The following is a 15314-nucleotide window of genomic DNA, read 5'->3' as shown; positions in this document are numbered from 1 at the left end:
TTTGATCATGCTAGGTTACATAATTATTACTATCAACTTTATCCTAACATGATTACTAATAGCTAAGTCTATCCAGTCCTATAACCATAGTATCGACAACCCTGCTATTGCTAATTTTTAAGTCCGTTTGTCTCAGCCTTCTAGACCTTTTCACCACTTGCTGATTTGAGCTTTATAGCTTGTACCTAATACCCAAGAGTATAGCAGTAGTCATGTTAAAGCTCAATAAAAAATTATACCTTAATTATAAAGGATTTAGAACACTCCCTCTTCTATTGCCTCTTTTCACGGCAATTAATGCAAGCATCTTTTGAAATTCATGATTTTTGAACCGTCTTCTTCTTCCTTTCGCCCATGTGCAGCGGGGTAACAGGAGCTCTCTGAGTGCTTGCAGTAGCTGATTCTATCTTACCCTTCTTCGTTCTCCAGCATCCGGCCCTTTTGCCTTTCGCTTATGAGGTTGAAGCTTCCCCTACCAATACCGACGGTGCAGACTTTTCAATTATTGCCTCGTAGTGGACTAACATGTTTATCAGCTTATGAAGGTCTTTGTCAAACCCATTCATGTTATAATTCACGATAAACGAGTCAAAGGATGGAGGAAAAGACTAAAGAATCACGTCAAAGTAAATCTCTTTTTCAAGATCAGCATTGAGGTCCTTGAGCTTCTCTACAAGAGATAGCATCTTAACTCCATGCTCCTGTACAAAAGACCCTTCAATCATCTCGACACCAAAAACTGCCTTTGTCATAGTATATCTAATATGCCGGTCCGTAACCGCATAAACCTGGCTCATGCAGAGCATTATCGATTGGACATTATCATGCCTATCATACTGTTTCTGGATGTCATTGGTCATTGACGCCAGTACGATACTGCGAACCTTCCAGTTGTCCTCATGCCACTTTTCGAACGTCAAAGGTTCTTTGCATGTGGATTCTTTCCGGCAATTCCCGGGGAGACCTATCCAAAACATAGGATAGTTCTCAAAATCTAGGACAATTATAAGATTTTGCAGCTAATCAATGTAGTTTGTTTCGTTAAATTTATTAGCCTCAAGAATTGTAGTGAGTGGATTCCTAGACATCTACATCAAATGTAAATAGAAATTTAGTACATTCTTGTAATATTAAATATCAAGTTTAAGACTTGATTTTCAGTCATTAACCCATCCCACTATTTTTTCAAAAAGCCCACCACTCTCAAGTGGGATTTTCGGAAAATCATTTTCTAGTGGGCTTGGAGTCCACAAATGCAATTCTCCATGCCTCGCTATGACGATTTACACGAGAAAAGGCATCATGGGAGGTGCCTATAATATTCTTATTCAATAAGATCCCCAAGTTATTTTGCCTCTCTTCTTCACATAATCCCGAGGACTTTAAGCGAATCACGCTACTCAGTGTTAGGCCTGACCGATCAACCAAACAAATATCTCAACTGCTCCCTCCCCCCAACGACTCATGAGACAGGAAAACAGAAGTATATTCCATTCGTTCATAACAATAGCGTAGCTTTTTCATTCATTCCAAACGTGCCATGACTCATTAGACTACAAATTGGTGAAAGTAGCATCCACACCATGTTGTTGTGGACGGAATGCTTGGTTTTAATTAAATTATTTGAATTTTAATCCATTATGAGCCCAATATTTAACTTGGACCATCCAAGTGAGAGTTAAGATTGTTGCAACCGAGACCTCATTATTATAAGATTTTTGCATGTATCAATTTTAATCATTGAGTATAAACAGATGCATTCCAAACACATCATACTTCAAATATTAAAACATACACAATATGCAAAAACAAGCCTTGCACGCCCCTGTTGGATGATTACAAGCCCAATCCTAAGTGACCCATGGAGCCCCCAGTGGTCTGACCGTCATAAAACCAACTATTTAGGGTTGGGTCTGAAATATTTCAAGTCGAAGACCTCGAGACTGGGCATCGAGAATCCTATTGAATCTTGCATTAAAAGTCACATTCATTTGATGAGTACCGTGTTTCATCGGCGACAAACGTAGAACGTCTATGCGATCTTAATCGGTTGATTAGCTAGGTCTCAGATCGATTGAACTGACTCACTGGGAGAGTCATATGGAAACCTTGGAGGCTTGGTCGGTATGACTTGAGTCCCCGACTCCGATAGTACGGGAGTAGCCCTCAGACTTGAGCAATCACGGCAGTCATGTGCATGCGATGACTGTATCTTAGATTTGTGCCAGAGGTGATCGTGCTTTAGATATGGTCATCATAAGTCTTGTCTAATGCAGTCAAAGTATGTGTAGCAACGACATTATGTGGCGAGGAAATTGTTAGAAAAGAAAATTATCATCGTCCTCGCTACATACTCTGATTGCACTGCTAATTTTATTTATTGCTTCAGCTTGTGCGTTCCCGGGCCATTCACTCACATTTTTTGTTGCTTTCGCTATGGATATTTGTTGTGATATTAAAACACTATTCAATGTAAATAGTAAGCACAACAAATAGATGGTGCCACAGATGAATGCTTACAATATTCATAAAAATTGTTAAATAGTTCCCAAAATCACCAATCCAATTGGTTTTCTGGTCACCTATTATAACATTAATTGAAATTAATTCTAAAAGAAATGAATTAATTTAATTAGATTAAATTAATTTAAGAAGAATATAAATAATTGGATCATTTATTTGGAAAAGTCCATTGGATGGATGGCCAAGAATTAATTATTTGGATTAATTAATTATGAAAATAATACCTTTAAATTAACTGAATTAATTTATTGAGTTTGGTTTAATTAATTGATTGGACTTATATTTATTTAATTGGATTAAATAAACTTTTGAATTTGTACAAAGTTTTTATAATTAGTTGGATTAATTTGAAACCCATAGATATTAGTTAGACTTCATAAGAAAATAGAAAAATAATGTTTCGATTTAAATTTATTGAACCTTTTGTTTTCTCCTTTAACCACTTTCATACAAATTTTATATATAAATTTGAAAACATCAAACGCACAAAAATTTCAAAAAAATATTTTTTTAAACCGTTTTAAGTAATTAATTTATTTTTCACTTTCATTGCATTTCCAAATCATACCGATTCTTTCAACACTATGGGTCATGATAAACAAAAAATTAACATATATTGTATAGCCTAATATAGAAATTAATAAGGCTTATACTATACACAATACTAACTAGTAAGCGAGGTAAACATGGCCTCGATATCTAAGTGTTAATCAGCTGAACAAAAATTGTAAGTCGTCCTAAACCCTTCTCTTTTCCTCTTCCCGACTTTTTTCAGTAGAATCCACGATCACCCGAGTCTCTCCACCATGGCGGAAGAATTCCTTCCGGCGGCGGAGCTCACGGCAAGCGGCCGCCCCGTGTTAAAATCTGGAGAGGTGGAGTGCTCCCTCCTATCCGCCGTTGACCTTCTATCAGAGGACAATCCCACCTTCCCCCACTTCAAATCCGGCCTTCTCATCCTCACAACTCACCGCCTCCTCTGGCTCCCACCGGAAACCACCACTCGAACAGAAACTTCTGCTTTTGTCCCTCTGTCAGCAGTCCAACACATTTTCTCCCCCATGAAATCCATCAAATCCATGTTTCACAGTCCCAGGATAAGGTTCCAGGTTTCTGCAACCCCCGAGGGGAGGGTCGCTGTGAGTGGCGGACCAAAGTCTGTGGTGATCACGTTGATAGTTAGAGGGAAAACTGACCCAGATTCGTTTTTGGGTAAATTTTGGGACGCATGGAGAGGAAGGGCCTGGGAGGCAAGCGGGTCGGAGTCAGGCTCGCGTTCGGAGGATGGTGCTGGATCAACTTCCGGGTCGTTAGCATTGCGAGCACCGGTGGTGGGGGTGGCGGGTATATTGAGGAAGGAGCAGGAAATGTGGGAGAGTACTGACAAGAGCTTGCAGGATGCTTTTCAGGATTTGAATGCTCTCATGGTCTGTAAGTGTGTTATGGCCATCCATGCTCGTATCAAGTTCATTGTCTAAGATTAACTCTATGCTTGACTAGCTAAATATGCCAGTGTAGCTCACTACTCAATATTGGACATTTATGACATTGAAAGATTGGACTTGAAGTGATGAAATTGCTAAGTGGTTATCCTTTTTTAAAGATATCAACAATCTGATTGAAAGTTGGGAGATCATGGCAAAAGATATCTCCTTAAGTAATATTTTCCCTGCATGAAACGTAAATAAAACACAGTTATGTTGTTCCACTATGTAGTCAGTGACTAGCGCTGGCATTAGTATGTGATGAAGTTCAAGTACAATTTCAAGATATCATTTTAAAGCAGAAGAAGGGTGATGAAGTAATAAATTTATTACCAAGAGTACCTTTCAAGTAGCAATAATATGTTAGTATGTTTGACGGCTGAAGATGAGTGACACACAGATGTGTATGAAGTGTTCATATTATTAATCTTGTTTAAAGTATAGCTTGTTATGGTCTACTTATGGGGAAGCAGCAGTTAGATGAATGCCAAGCTTTGTGGGTTTTTGATGCGTACTTTATAGAGCAGGCTTATGTCCAAAAGAAACTGTTCACAACTGAAAAGAGAAACTATCACTGTTTGCTGTAATTGGTATCTACATTTCCAATACCAATTAATGGTATCAAACTGAAAGACAATGATTTGTTGATCTGAAATACTAAGTTCTTTACTTAAAAAATTTAAGGATGTTTTTACTTTCTTCCGCAATACGCTTTTCTGCATCTCTCATGTTAAAAAATAGAGCAAGGCAAAGGAGATGGTGATGCTAGCTGAGAAGATGAGATTAAAGCTGCTTTCAGGCTCAAATAATCAAACTAGTGGGGCGAATGATGATGAGATGGGTACTAAGGAAGAAATGCAAGATTGGTTGTTGAGTGTTGGTATTGTATCCCCTGTTACAAAGGAGTCTGCCGGTGCTTTGTATCATCAACAGCTATCTCGTCAGGTATGTTTTATTAATTACCTTTTCTTTTTTTTGTTTTGAAGATGTTTTGAAATGAATGATAATCATGTTTTTATAATGGAAATTATATGTACTAGTTGCACTTTGACATTTGGTCAAAATAGTTACTTCATAGAATTTTGTAGAGAATTCTTCTTTCTCAATAGTAAACCTATGATCATCATTAATTTTGTTTCATAATAGATTTCTCCCACTTCCACATATAATGCTATAGATAATTGACCTAGTGGCCATAAGAATGTGAATTTTCTTACTATTTTAGCATGGCAAGCTTAAAGCCATGTTCTAAGCTTTCCACATTTTGTATTTCATATTAGCCAATAGTTTTAAACTGGAATGCTTGTTAATCAATTGATGCTAAACCCTTCTGCCTAAATCCTAATGGTATATTTATGTTTCTTCAATCTATCCTATAAACTAGGTGTTATCAACTCCAAGTACCAGTTTAAGACTTCTCATTACGGAGTATTAAAATTATGTCTGAAAGAATCTAATCAGAGATGTTTTCAGAAGAAACATAATTGTAAAAAACTGCCTTATAAAATTAAGGCTTATAGAACCATTTCTTGCAGATGGAGAAGTGTTGTTTAAAGAACTACATTATTAATTTAAACTCTCTGTGGGGTTTAAGAAAACTGTGGATATACAATAGTATAAGTAGAGCTTTGTCGGTGTTTCATTATCTTGAATTGTACAAGATAGTTTTTGAGATATTAAAAGGTCTGAAAAATGAAAGTTGAGAAATGTGCATTTGTGTAGCTCAATTTGTTAATAATGGGCTAATGGAGTGTGACTTATTTACTAAAGAGTAGGAAATAGCCTGGGTGACTATAGAGCTTTGATTGTGGATGCTGATGAAGCATTCAAGTGATGAGGAGAAGAAGAGGAAAAGAATGAAAAAGAAAGAGGAGGACTGTTTCACTAAATAAGAATCAAGTAAGTTCACACTTCACACAATCCAACATCAGTATCTCATACTAATTGTGGCACAGCCACTAAATGCAGACGTATGCAGAAGAAAGGAAAGCTGATGGAGATTACTTAAATTATCATTGACACAAGACTTCTACTATCGAATCACAAGACCTTAGGCTATCAATATGAATATTTGACCTTCTACCTACAATGGAGCAGAGAAATATTAGTTTCAACCGCTTTGTGATAAAATGCACAGACAGTGAATCTTGCAGCAGCAGAGTTGTGCCAAATCCACCTTATCATAGAATTATAGTTTTCTCTGATTTAAATATGATTTGTTGGTCAATCTCACTCCATATTTGTTGGGAGTCAACACAAAAAACCCTCCTTTAACCACACAAATCTTGGAACTCCAAGTGGTTTAGTACTCTGGGATTTTCCCAGAAAAAATCTTTAAATGCTTAAATTTGAACCTGTGTGATACTCTCAGGAAAGAAATCTCCAATGCTGGGAAATTTAAAAATGAATACCTTCATTAGGTTTGACAGATATTTATAGTCCATCAGTTTCCTTGCCTCTCTTAGGCCACCTTTACTTTGAGGTATTGGGCTTGATATCCCAAACAGTTGGTTAAAGCTGTTGGCCCGGCATAAATTTGTTAATTCAATTTGTAGTAAAAGCTTTCGGCCTGGCATAAAAGCTGTCACCAAATTAGTTATAGACCGTAGGCCTAATTTTTTGTTTACTTCAATTTGGTGAAGCCCAGGATTAACCTTTCGGCCCGGCATAAATTCGGATTGTGCCATGATTGTTCTCCAGCCCATGAGGCTGGTATTGGCTATCAGAACCAGCCTAGGCGATCATGATATTAATTTCTTTTCCAAGTTTCCCATGTCTCTTGGTGTTCTGTCTCCAATATGGCCCTTGTTCCTTTTAAAATTACATACATGTCAGCTCTTTAATAATGCCAGGTACTTTTTTGAGTTTTGACAAAACGAAGCACAATAACTCCATTCCTTCTTCCTCTTCTTTTTTTTTTTTTTCCTCTCTTGCTTCTTTTTTCATTGTTCAGTACGACGGTACCTAAGTTTCAGAGTTGCTTCCTAAAGAACTACTATTACATGGGCATCACGAATAATAACTTATAACCAGGGAATACAGAAAGAAGTCGAATCAAGTACTGAAATAAATAAAGAAAAAAGTTTCAGAGGCATGGCTTTGCCTAATTGAATCTTTACTGTGTGTGTGTGTCATTGGGGGGCTTCACAACTGGGTTAGCATATGGAGTCAGCATCCTGGTCTTAGACCATTTTGATGAAGAAGATGGCACAATAAATTGAGGTAGACTAATTTGGCATTATTCAAGGGTTGGTATTTGCCTGTTATTATCAAACTTCTAATTTTTCAAAGTAAAGAGCCCAACTAAACAGTCAATAGTTTAGACTATCTAATGTTACCATGCAAACAAAAATTTAAACTGTAATCAACCTAATCCTAATTTCCATCACAAATTAATCTATCCTAACCTAATCATTTCCAATGAAGTAAGTGTGGCCTTAAGTGATAATTTCACATAGTCGAAAGCATCTTTCCTTCCAGATCTTATTCCATGAATAATTATAGGACAACTAGCCTTACAAGGCTGAATACAAATAGTCCATCATAGCATGGATCACCTGAACTTGGTTTTCTATCCTACATGTGCTATGTGGCCGACCACGCTACAGCACGACCACATCAATATATTTTTAAACCCAGAAACTTATCTGGCCCATTCCACACCAGCAAGGCCTAGGAATCTCACTCATCCTAACCTACATTTGTATTTGTGTGCCCCTGTACGAGTGCGCTCGTGGACCAAGGTATCTGTGTCAGGAAGACTATATTTCCAAATGTCAAATCTGTCCTTCTTGGCTGCTGGAAGGAAAAATGTAGTAATATTTCTCAACCTTTTTTTCTTTTGCAATAAAGAACAATTTAGACACCCTTTTTCAGCTATTCCTAGGGCTAAAACTGGTAAAGAGAAAAGCTACTCTAATTTTATATTGGCATCGTGACTGTCAAGGTACCACAAACCACCATGCAAGAATTATTCATAAACTGAAGGTCCGATATGCCTCATGGTATTTCCAGGCAAATTCTATAATTCGAGTGAGCCTCCTGTTGTCTACCATAAAAATGGTCACATCCTCTTCTCCATTGAGGTGATGCTCAGTGGTGTGATCAACAGGTGGATTGACAAATTACTTTTCCATGTGAAACCGAGTTCTTTTTGCATAATTGAAGTTCTTCAACTATACCTTGATACACATTTTCTGCCTATCTGAAGACATGTAATTGGTTTTCCATTGTGAACAACATAAGCAACCAAGAATTGCCGATCAAACGGACTACCACGACAGGTGCTGCATTTAGGAGCACATTCTGTGACATGAATGAATGTTGAGGAGCTAGAGGGTTTTCATGCATAAGCTACGGCAGTGCGCTTTCATCAATTCATGGAGAAAGCTAATGATTTGCCTAAATGCTAGCAACTGAAAGCCACAAGAGAATAACAAATCTTTTTCTTTTTGATGTGTCACCTCCTTTATAATTTGCTATTTCAGAATGGTTCGAGAAATTAGCATTTGGCTCTATTTTATTTAATCAATGACTCAATTATATCATACAGAGTCATTTCCCAGCACATTGAATGATCACACCATATGTTTCTGACCACAGGCAGATAGTGATTGTATCCATAAAAAGTTCTTTTTGCACCAACTAGAAAATGATGATTTGTTGGCTCTACTCTAACTGGGTAGATATCCTAAATTTAAATTAAATACTAGAATTTTAGGATCTCTTACAATCGAAGAGTTTATTATCAAATGATTGAAGGAAGTCACCCTTCAGATTCTGGGGTTGTGGGAAGCGCAAATATTATTGTTGTAAATAGATAATTCTATTGAGAAAAAAAGAAAGGAAAACTTGATGTTGTCTAGTCATGATCTCCATTCATATAATTTGAATATATGTTTTAAGCTGGATTTAGTGTTAAATCTCTTGGACGATCTTGAGTATATTGCTACATTTCCTACAATAGGTATTCGTAAATGCATAAAGAAGAAATCATGAACTGATGTTTATCTTCCTAGTGTATAAAGTAAGTTGACAGGCTTTCATATTTTTATTTATTGCATTTAGGCCTTGACTTGGGCCCTATTTATTGTTGCACTAGATAGACACATGTTTGTTGCAAATGTATATGTAATACATCAGGTGGTGTTACGTTTTTCCTTTATGGTTCTTAAAATTGCACACATATAACTTAAGGTTTTGTTTGGTTTAGTGAGAGGAAAGAGGAAGTGGAAAGTGTAGGGGAAGGGACTTTTTCTTGAAGTTGTTTGGTATTGTTTGCTATAATGGAAATGAAAGCAAATCTCTAATACTTCCATGTGTGCGGTACGGAGTCCTACGGACAGAATAAACTACAAAGGTAGGACTAATTTTTATAAATTTACAGCCCGTTTCTCATTATTTTGTATTAGGAAATAAATAAGTTAACATTAAAGTATTTTAAATTATTAAAAAGTTTAAAAATTAAACTTACAACTTATTGAAAAAAAATATGAATGAAACATACTAAGGGTGCAGTGTGGCATAGCGGTGGAGGCGAAGAGGCACATAATGGGGCAAGAGTTCAGGCGCCTCGAAGGGTGCTAGATAGCAGATGATGGGGGTGAGGGGTAAGCGAAGCAGTGCTGGCGCTAGGGTTTTGGTGGCGACGCCGATCTAGGACATTGGTGGCGGCTGCGATGCAGATTTAGGGTTTCAGAAAATGACGAGAGCTCGTCTCTCTCTCTCTCTCTCATATATGTATATATATATATTTTCCTTTTCCATTTGAAAGGAGAAACAATAAAGGAGAAAAACAAAAGAAATAAGGAATATAAATTTAAAAGAAAGCAGCAGGGAAGTGTAAAAGAAAAATAGAAAAGAAAACAGAAAAGGAAGAGAAAATCCTTCATTAGTTGTTTACATATTTCCTTTATGTTATAATGATTAATTTAATTTCTAGTATTTATATTTAATTGTTTATGTAGTATTAGTGTTACAAGATATTAATGTTGAATATATAATTTAATTATGCAAATATGCGTTGTGCGCCATGGCACCTTTGCCCCGTGACTTGCCGTGGCCATGGCTCTAGGGCACCCTTGTGCCGTGATGCACCGTGTGTCCTAAGCAACTGTGCCCCTGAGCACTGGTGTAATGTACGCCAGAGGGTGCTTGTATAAGATTTCGTCATTAAATAGAGGTATACTTGTAATTACAAAAACAATATCAGGAGTGCACTTGTAATTTTGTAAATTACAGGGGCTGTGTAATTAGACCGAATCTCATGGAGTGTCAATGTAATTTGCCCCTTAATTTCAAGGAAAATCAGCTGGATAGAGTTTCTTGTTTATCATTCTATTTGTTCTTTTCGTTTTCTTTGTCCTCTGAAATAATGCTACTCGAGGTTTTACTTGTATGGTGCAATTGTTAAAACATTTTCCTTTGACTACTGGTGACTAAGGATCTTTTGGTTAGTTGGCAGATTTTGTGAAGATACCTTTAGAGAGAGCTGGAGGAATGATTAACCTGATAGATATTTATTGCCTTTTCAATCGAGCCCGAGGCACAGGTTTTACTTATTAGTTTATCGTTTCTTGGTCGACATATTCTTGTTGTTTGAAGCTTTATCATTATTACATTTTAATTATTGTGTAGATCTTCTATTAATTATTTCACGGCACTCTGTTTTTCGACAGAATTGATCTCACCTGATGATTTACTCCAAGCATGTTCTCTCTGGGAAAAGTTTGATGTGTATGTAACTTTTGATGTTAAAGTTATTCTTCTGCTTCTATTATAGCAAAGGAAACATGAAAGATGTGTTTAGACCTCTGGTGCTTTGATCCTTCTCCAATACATTTGTTTCTAACTGATAATTCTAGTGTTTCTTTTATTTCAACAGCTCTGTTATGCTTCGGAAATTTGATAGTGGTGTCATGGTGATCCAGAGTAAAACCCATAGCGATGAAGAGGTGATTTCCATTGTGACAACTTATTTTACATATGAATTACTTCGTACTTCCATTTATATCAATTTTCAGTCTTATCTGATTCCTGGTATCCAAGGACAGAGCTAATATTAAGAATGGAGCGGAGAGGAAAGGGAAGTTGAATAATGCATGCATCAATTTAGTGTGGAACCTATAAAGATATTTGACCATCATTGCAAGCCATTATTTCTCAAATATCGATCTTCAAGTGCTTTGGGTTCCAAATAAGATTTGCTTAACTGTGGAACTTACAAGGTGTTTGGCTAACCCTATTTAAAAGATATTATTCATACATTTTACTTGTAAAATATTAGGTATTATAATTTTATAATTGATATGATCAAAATTGAAAGGTTTTATTAAGATCTTGAAAATTAAAGAATTTGGGCATCTTTTATATTTCCAAAAAACTTTACCGAACGCTTACTACTTTAGAAGCTATAGCTTCTTATAAGATGTTTTAAAAAGCTTATAACTCCACCCTAACACCCCGAGTTTTCCTGAGCCTCTAGCTCCATATGTGTATACCTGAAGATGTTTAAATTTCTTTTTCTATTATCACTCCTGTTTAGATGGCTGAGGTATTGAAGGGTTTGATTTGGCGTAATTGCCCATTATCTCCTGTCTAAAGGAACTCCATTTTGGCATGTATCGTTAAATACTCTTGAAAGGAGCTTAATAAAATTCTAGCATCCTGTTTATGGATCTTATATTTCCAAAACCTTTACCAAACACTCTTACTATTTTAGAAGCTATATGTTCTAAAAAGCTTATGACGCCAAACAGCCGAGTTTGCTTGACCTCTAGCTCCATATGAATACTTAAAATCCTGAAGATGTTTGAATTTCTTTTTCAATATCGCTTCTATTTAGATGGCTGAGGTATTGAAGGGTATGATTTGGCATAATCACCCATTATCTCCTGCCTAAAGGAACTCCATTTTGGCATGTGTTGTTCAATACTCCTCCCGAATGCTGTATGCTGTAGTTAATTCACGTACTGCATTTGTGGGGCCTGACAACCAAATGAAATTTTTCAGAGAGAGAGAATGTGTTGGAGCTCTGTACCATTATATGTTTATTGATATATAATTCTCTATTTTTATTAGATATATAAATACAGCAAATACAACTTAAGTCTGCAGATGTTTTGAACTGATTTTGAACCATCTTCCCACTTTTGTTTCAGAATAATCAAGCTCCAAGCTTTAGTAAGCATGTGTTTGATGACTAATCAAATCAAATCAAATATATGTAAAATCTGAAGAAAAAATTTGAAATGGAAATATGGTAAAAGATCTGGTATGACTAACAAATGTAAGAGGCAGAAGACAGTTTCCACTTGCATTAATGTTTTAATATTGGTTTTCTGCATCTCTTATTTTGTGGTTGGGGATTAGCATGAGTAGCTAGTTTACATTGTCTTAACGTGGGACCGTTGCCAAGACTAATGTAAATGGTTAAGTATTTGTTTTTCAGTGCATTATTGCTATTCTTACATGCTTTTCTCATTTAGGTATTTGCTAGAATTAAGTCTTTGATGATGAAACCGGAGGCCTTACAAAATGGAATCAGTGCCAGTGATGCAGCAATGACTCTGGGGGTTGCTCCAGCTATGGCTAAGGAATATCTCCTTGCAGCTGAAGGAAAAGGCATGATATCGTCTATCACCTATGGATACTCAAATACTAATTCGATGACTTGCTGATACATTTTTCTTGCAGGATTGCTTTGTAGAGATGTCAGTCCTGATGGCTTTCGCTTTTACATCAATTTGTTTCTAGAACTCAATTCAGACGATATATACTTGTAAGTGGGTAAAATATGCTTTATTGTGTGTTCTTGCTTTGCAGCATTGCATATTTTGGTTCAAAGTGTTTATCTAGTGCTGTGGGTTGTCCCATGATTGTAAATTTGAATAACCCATCTTAGAGCATGTTTCATGTATCTCATGTTCGTCCATGGCTCTTCCTTTCTTAGATGAAGAAGGGTCTTTCTGTACTTGCTCTTCCACCTATATTGAGTTCTATGCTTGCCTATGACATGTCTTACGAGGACATCTGCCTTCTGGAATACTTACAATCAGAATTCTTATGTGCATCTCATTTTGGGGGTATACCATTATGAACAAATAGATGAGAAATAACATTTTTAACCCCAATCATGATTCAACAAATTTTGTGACGAGTTTGCAAGTATTTTTAGTACTCCCAAACATAGGTAGTACATACTATAGAACTACTCGGACTGGATGGCATTTTCCTATAAGAAGTTACTGCCATCTGGTCCCACCGAACACCATTTACAAAACATGCGTAAGATGCACTAACTGCTGGAGATAGAGAGGAAAGCAATTAATCTATCGAAAGGAAGTTATTCACCTTTGCGAAGTGCTATTGGATGTTTGACAAGAAAATCATCAGGGAACACAGAAAAAAGTTGCATCCTTATCTTGATAGGTTACTTTTCTGATAGTATTTTAAATCAAATGAAGCTGCTGTGCATATTAACCTTTCTTTGAATTTGCTCTTTGTTCAATAATATATTCACATGACATAGCATGAACTAAAGATCGTGATGTATTTTATGAAAATCTTGTACCATGGCAACTTAGTGTAGCGCTGTAGCACACTGTAACGTAGTTGTATTACCTAACTTCTTATTCCCTTGTGGAATTCTTAGGGCCTGTCTAGCTGTAGATGTGCTTCCATTTCTGCTCCTAACCAACATCATTTTTTCACTATGGGAATGATGATGCTTTTCAAGCAAATAGTTCCGTCCAACTCTTTAAAATCCTCATTTATGCAGTGTAGTTGTTACATTCCATTTTGTAATTGTGGTTCTCGTCTCATTCTTTTTCTTTGGCAGTGTGAAGGATCACAGTAGATATAGCACATGGATAGGGGCTGTCTCAACCAGGTGAACATTCATTGTATGTCTAGTATCAGCTTTTGAACTTGCCCCGTCCACAAGGAGCACAAATACTGAAAACTACATACAAATGTGCATCAGAATTGTTGTTAACCAGAAGTAATGACCTGACAATATGTTCATTCATCTTTGACAAACTCTATTGCAGGTAAGCAAGAGAGTCCTCTTACTGGCAAAGCACGTGCTTGAGGCCATGGTATATGACAAAGGAACTTATGGTATTGTGCTGGTGGTGCTATTTAGTTCATGATAAATGTAAATGGAAGTATACGAGACGATGTGAACACAGAAGGGGAAGTTTCATTCCATTGCGTCTACGTGGGAGCAGAAGGGGCAATCTCAGGGTGCAATGACAAGTACTTTGGGAGGGTGGATACGCAACCCCCAACATGCGCCCGCATTTATCTATGTTGCAACTGGTAATTTCTCCTGTCGAACATTAACAAAAAGCAAAAAATAGAGCTGTCTTTTATGCCAAGAAAAAATGTTTGGAGCTTTCACATGGATTATGTAAGATTTTGCAACCTGATGTTTGCAAGTGGTCTGCTTCTGTGCGAACTCCAATTTTGTTATGGTTTTTGTTATATTCCAATGATTGTTTTTCCATTATTCCGTACAATTGAATTGTTAAATAAGATGATGAAAATTGCTTCAGGACATGGAAAAGAAAATCTCATGGTCTGATTTTGCCATCTTTGAATCTCTAGGCAAAGAGAATATCTGTTATGTTTTAAAAGACTAGGAAGTATCAAGTGCAATTCATTTGTAAAAATATATTTTTTAGATGTGAATATAGAATTGATCAGTTACTAAAGATTTTAAATTCATATTTTTATTTATATTTCTATTATTGAATCATTAGTATATAAGTATTTTAAAAATATTGATAATAATTGTTTTAATGGATGAAGAAATCATTTAATTTGTTACTTGTAATTCACTTCTAAACTTGATGAATAACATTAAGTAAAAGATTTGTTCCTTAAAATTCAATTTTTGTATTTCATACTTAATAATTATTATGTTTAATGATTTTGTATTAGAACAAATTGATACAACAGTAAAATATAATATATAGAAAAAGATCCAATATTAAATAAAATTAATGAAGTTTTTTTGAATTTTTGATAAGAAATTCTAATTTAATAAAATTGATCATAATTTTTAATGTCTATTCTTCATTTCTTTTAATTTTATGTCGTGTTTGTTATATTATTTTTGTGAAATGTTATATTTCTTATTTTACTACTATATCCTGAATTTTTTTTTTAAACTTTTTAATGTGAAATAATTTTACACTAATCATTTATTATATATTTTCTATAAAAGAATTAATCTAATTAGACATATCCATAGTATCCATATTAATTTTTATTGAAATGTCCTATAATTATTCTAATTATATT

The 15314-nt window shown here is 35.7% G+C and overlaps 1 protein-coding gene across 5 annotated transcripts; it reads left to right on the top strand.

The window, feature by feature from the left end:
• The first annotated feature begins 3192 nt into the window (after positions 1-3192).
• LOC105172297 (EAP30/Vps36 family protein) lies at positions 3193-14514 on the top strand. Of its 5 annotated transcripts, none has more exons than XM_011093685.3 (9): positions 3193-3950; positions 4797-4952; positions 10464-10557; positions 10685-10742; positions 10891-10960; positions 12494-12629; positions 12702-12786; positions 13846-13896; positions 14152-14514. In XM_011093685.3, the coding sequence occupies exons 1-9, from the start codon at positions 3330-3332 to the stop codon at positions 14156-14158; spliced, it is 1278 nt and encodes a 425-aa protein (XP_011091987.1). In that variant the 5' UTR covers positions 3193-3329; the 3' UTR covers positions 14159-14514. The 5 variants fall into 5 exon arrangements, with proteins under 5 accessions (XP_011091987.1, XP_011091988.1, XP_011091983.1 ...); XM_011093686.3 differs by having other exon boundaries at positions 3193-3954; positions 4807-4952; XM_011093681.3 differs by having other exon boundaries at positions 3194-3950; positions 4749-4952.
• The last annotated feature ends 800 nt before the right edge of the window (positions 14515-15314 follow it).

The sequence above is a fragment of the Sesamum indicum genome, linkage group LG10 (assembly GCF_026168435.1).
Source record: "Sesamum indicum cultivar Baizhima isolate 11 linkage group LG10, ASM2616843v1, whole genome shotgun sequence".
NCBI lineage: Eukaryota > Viridiplantae > Streptophyta > Magnoliopsida > Lamiales > Pedaliaceae > Sesamum > Sesamum indicum.
This window is presented reverse-complemented; position numbering and strand designations above follow the sequence as displayed.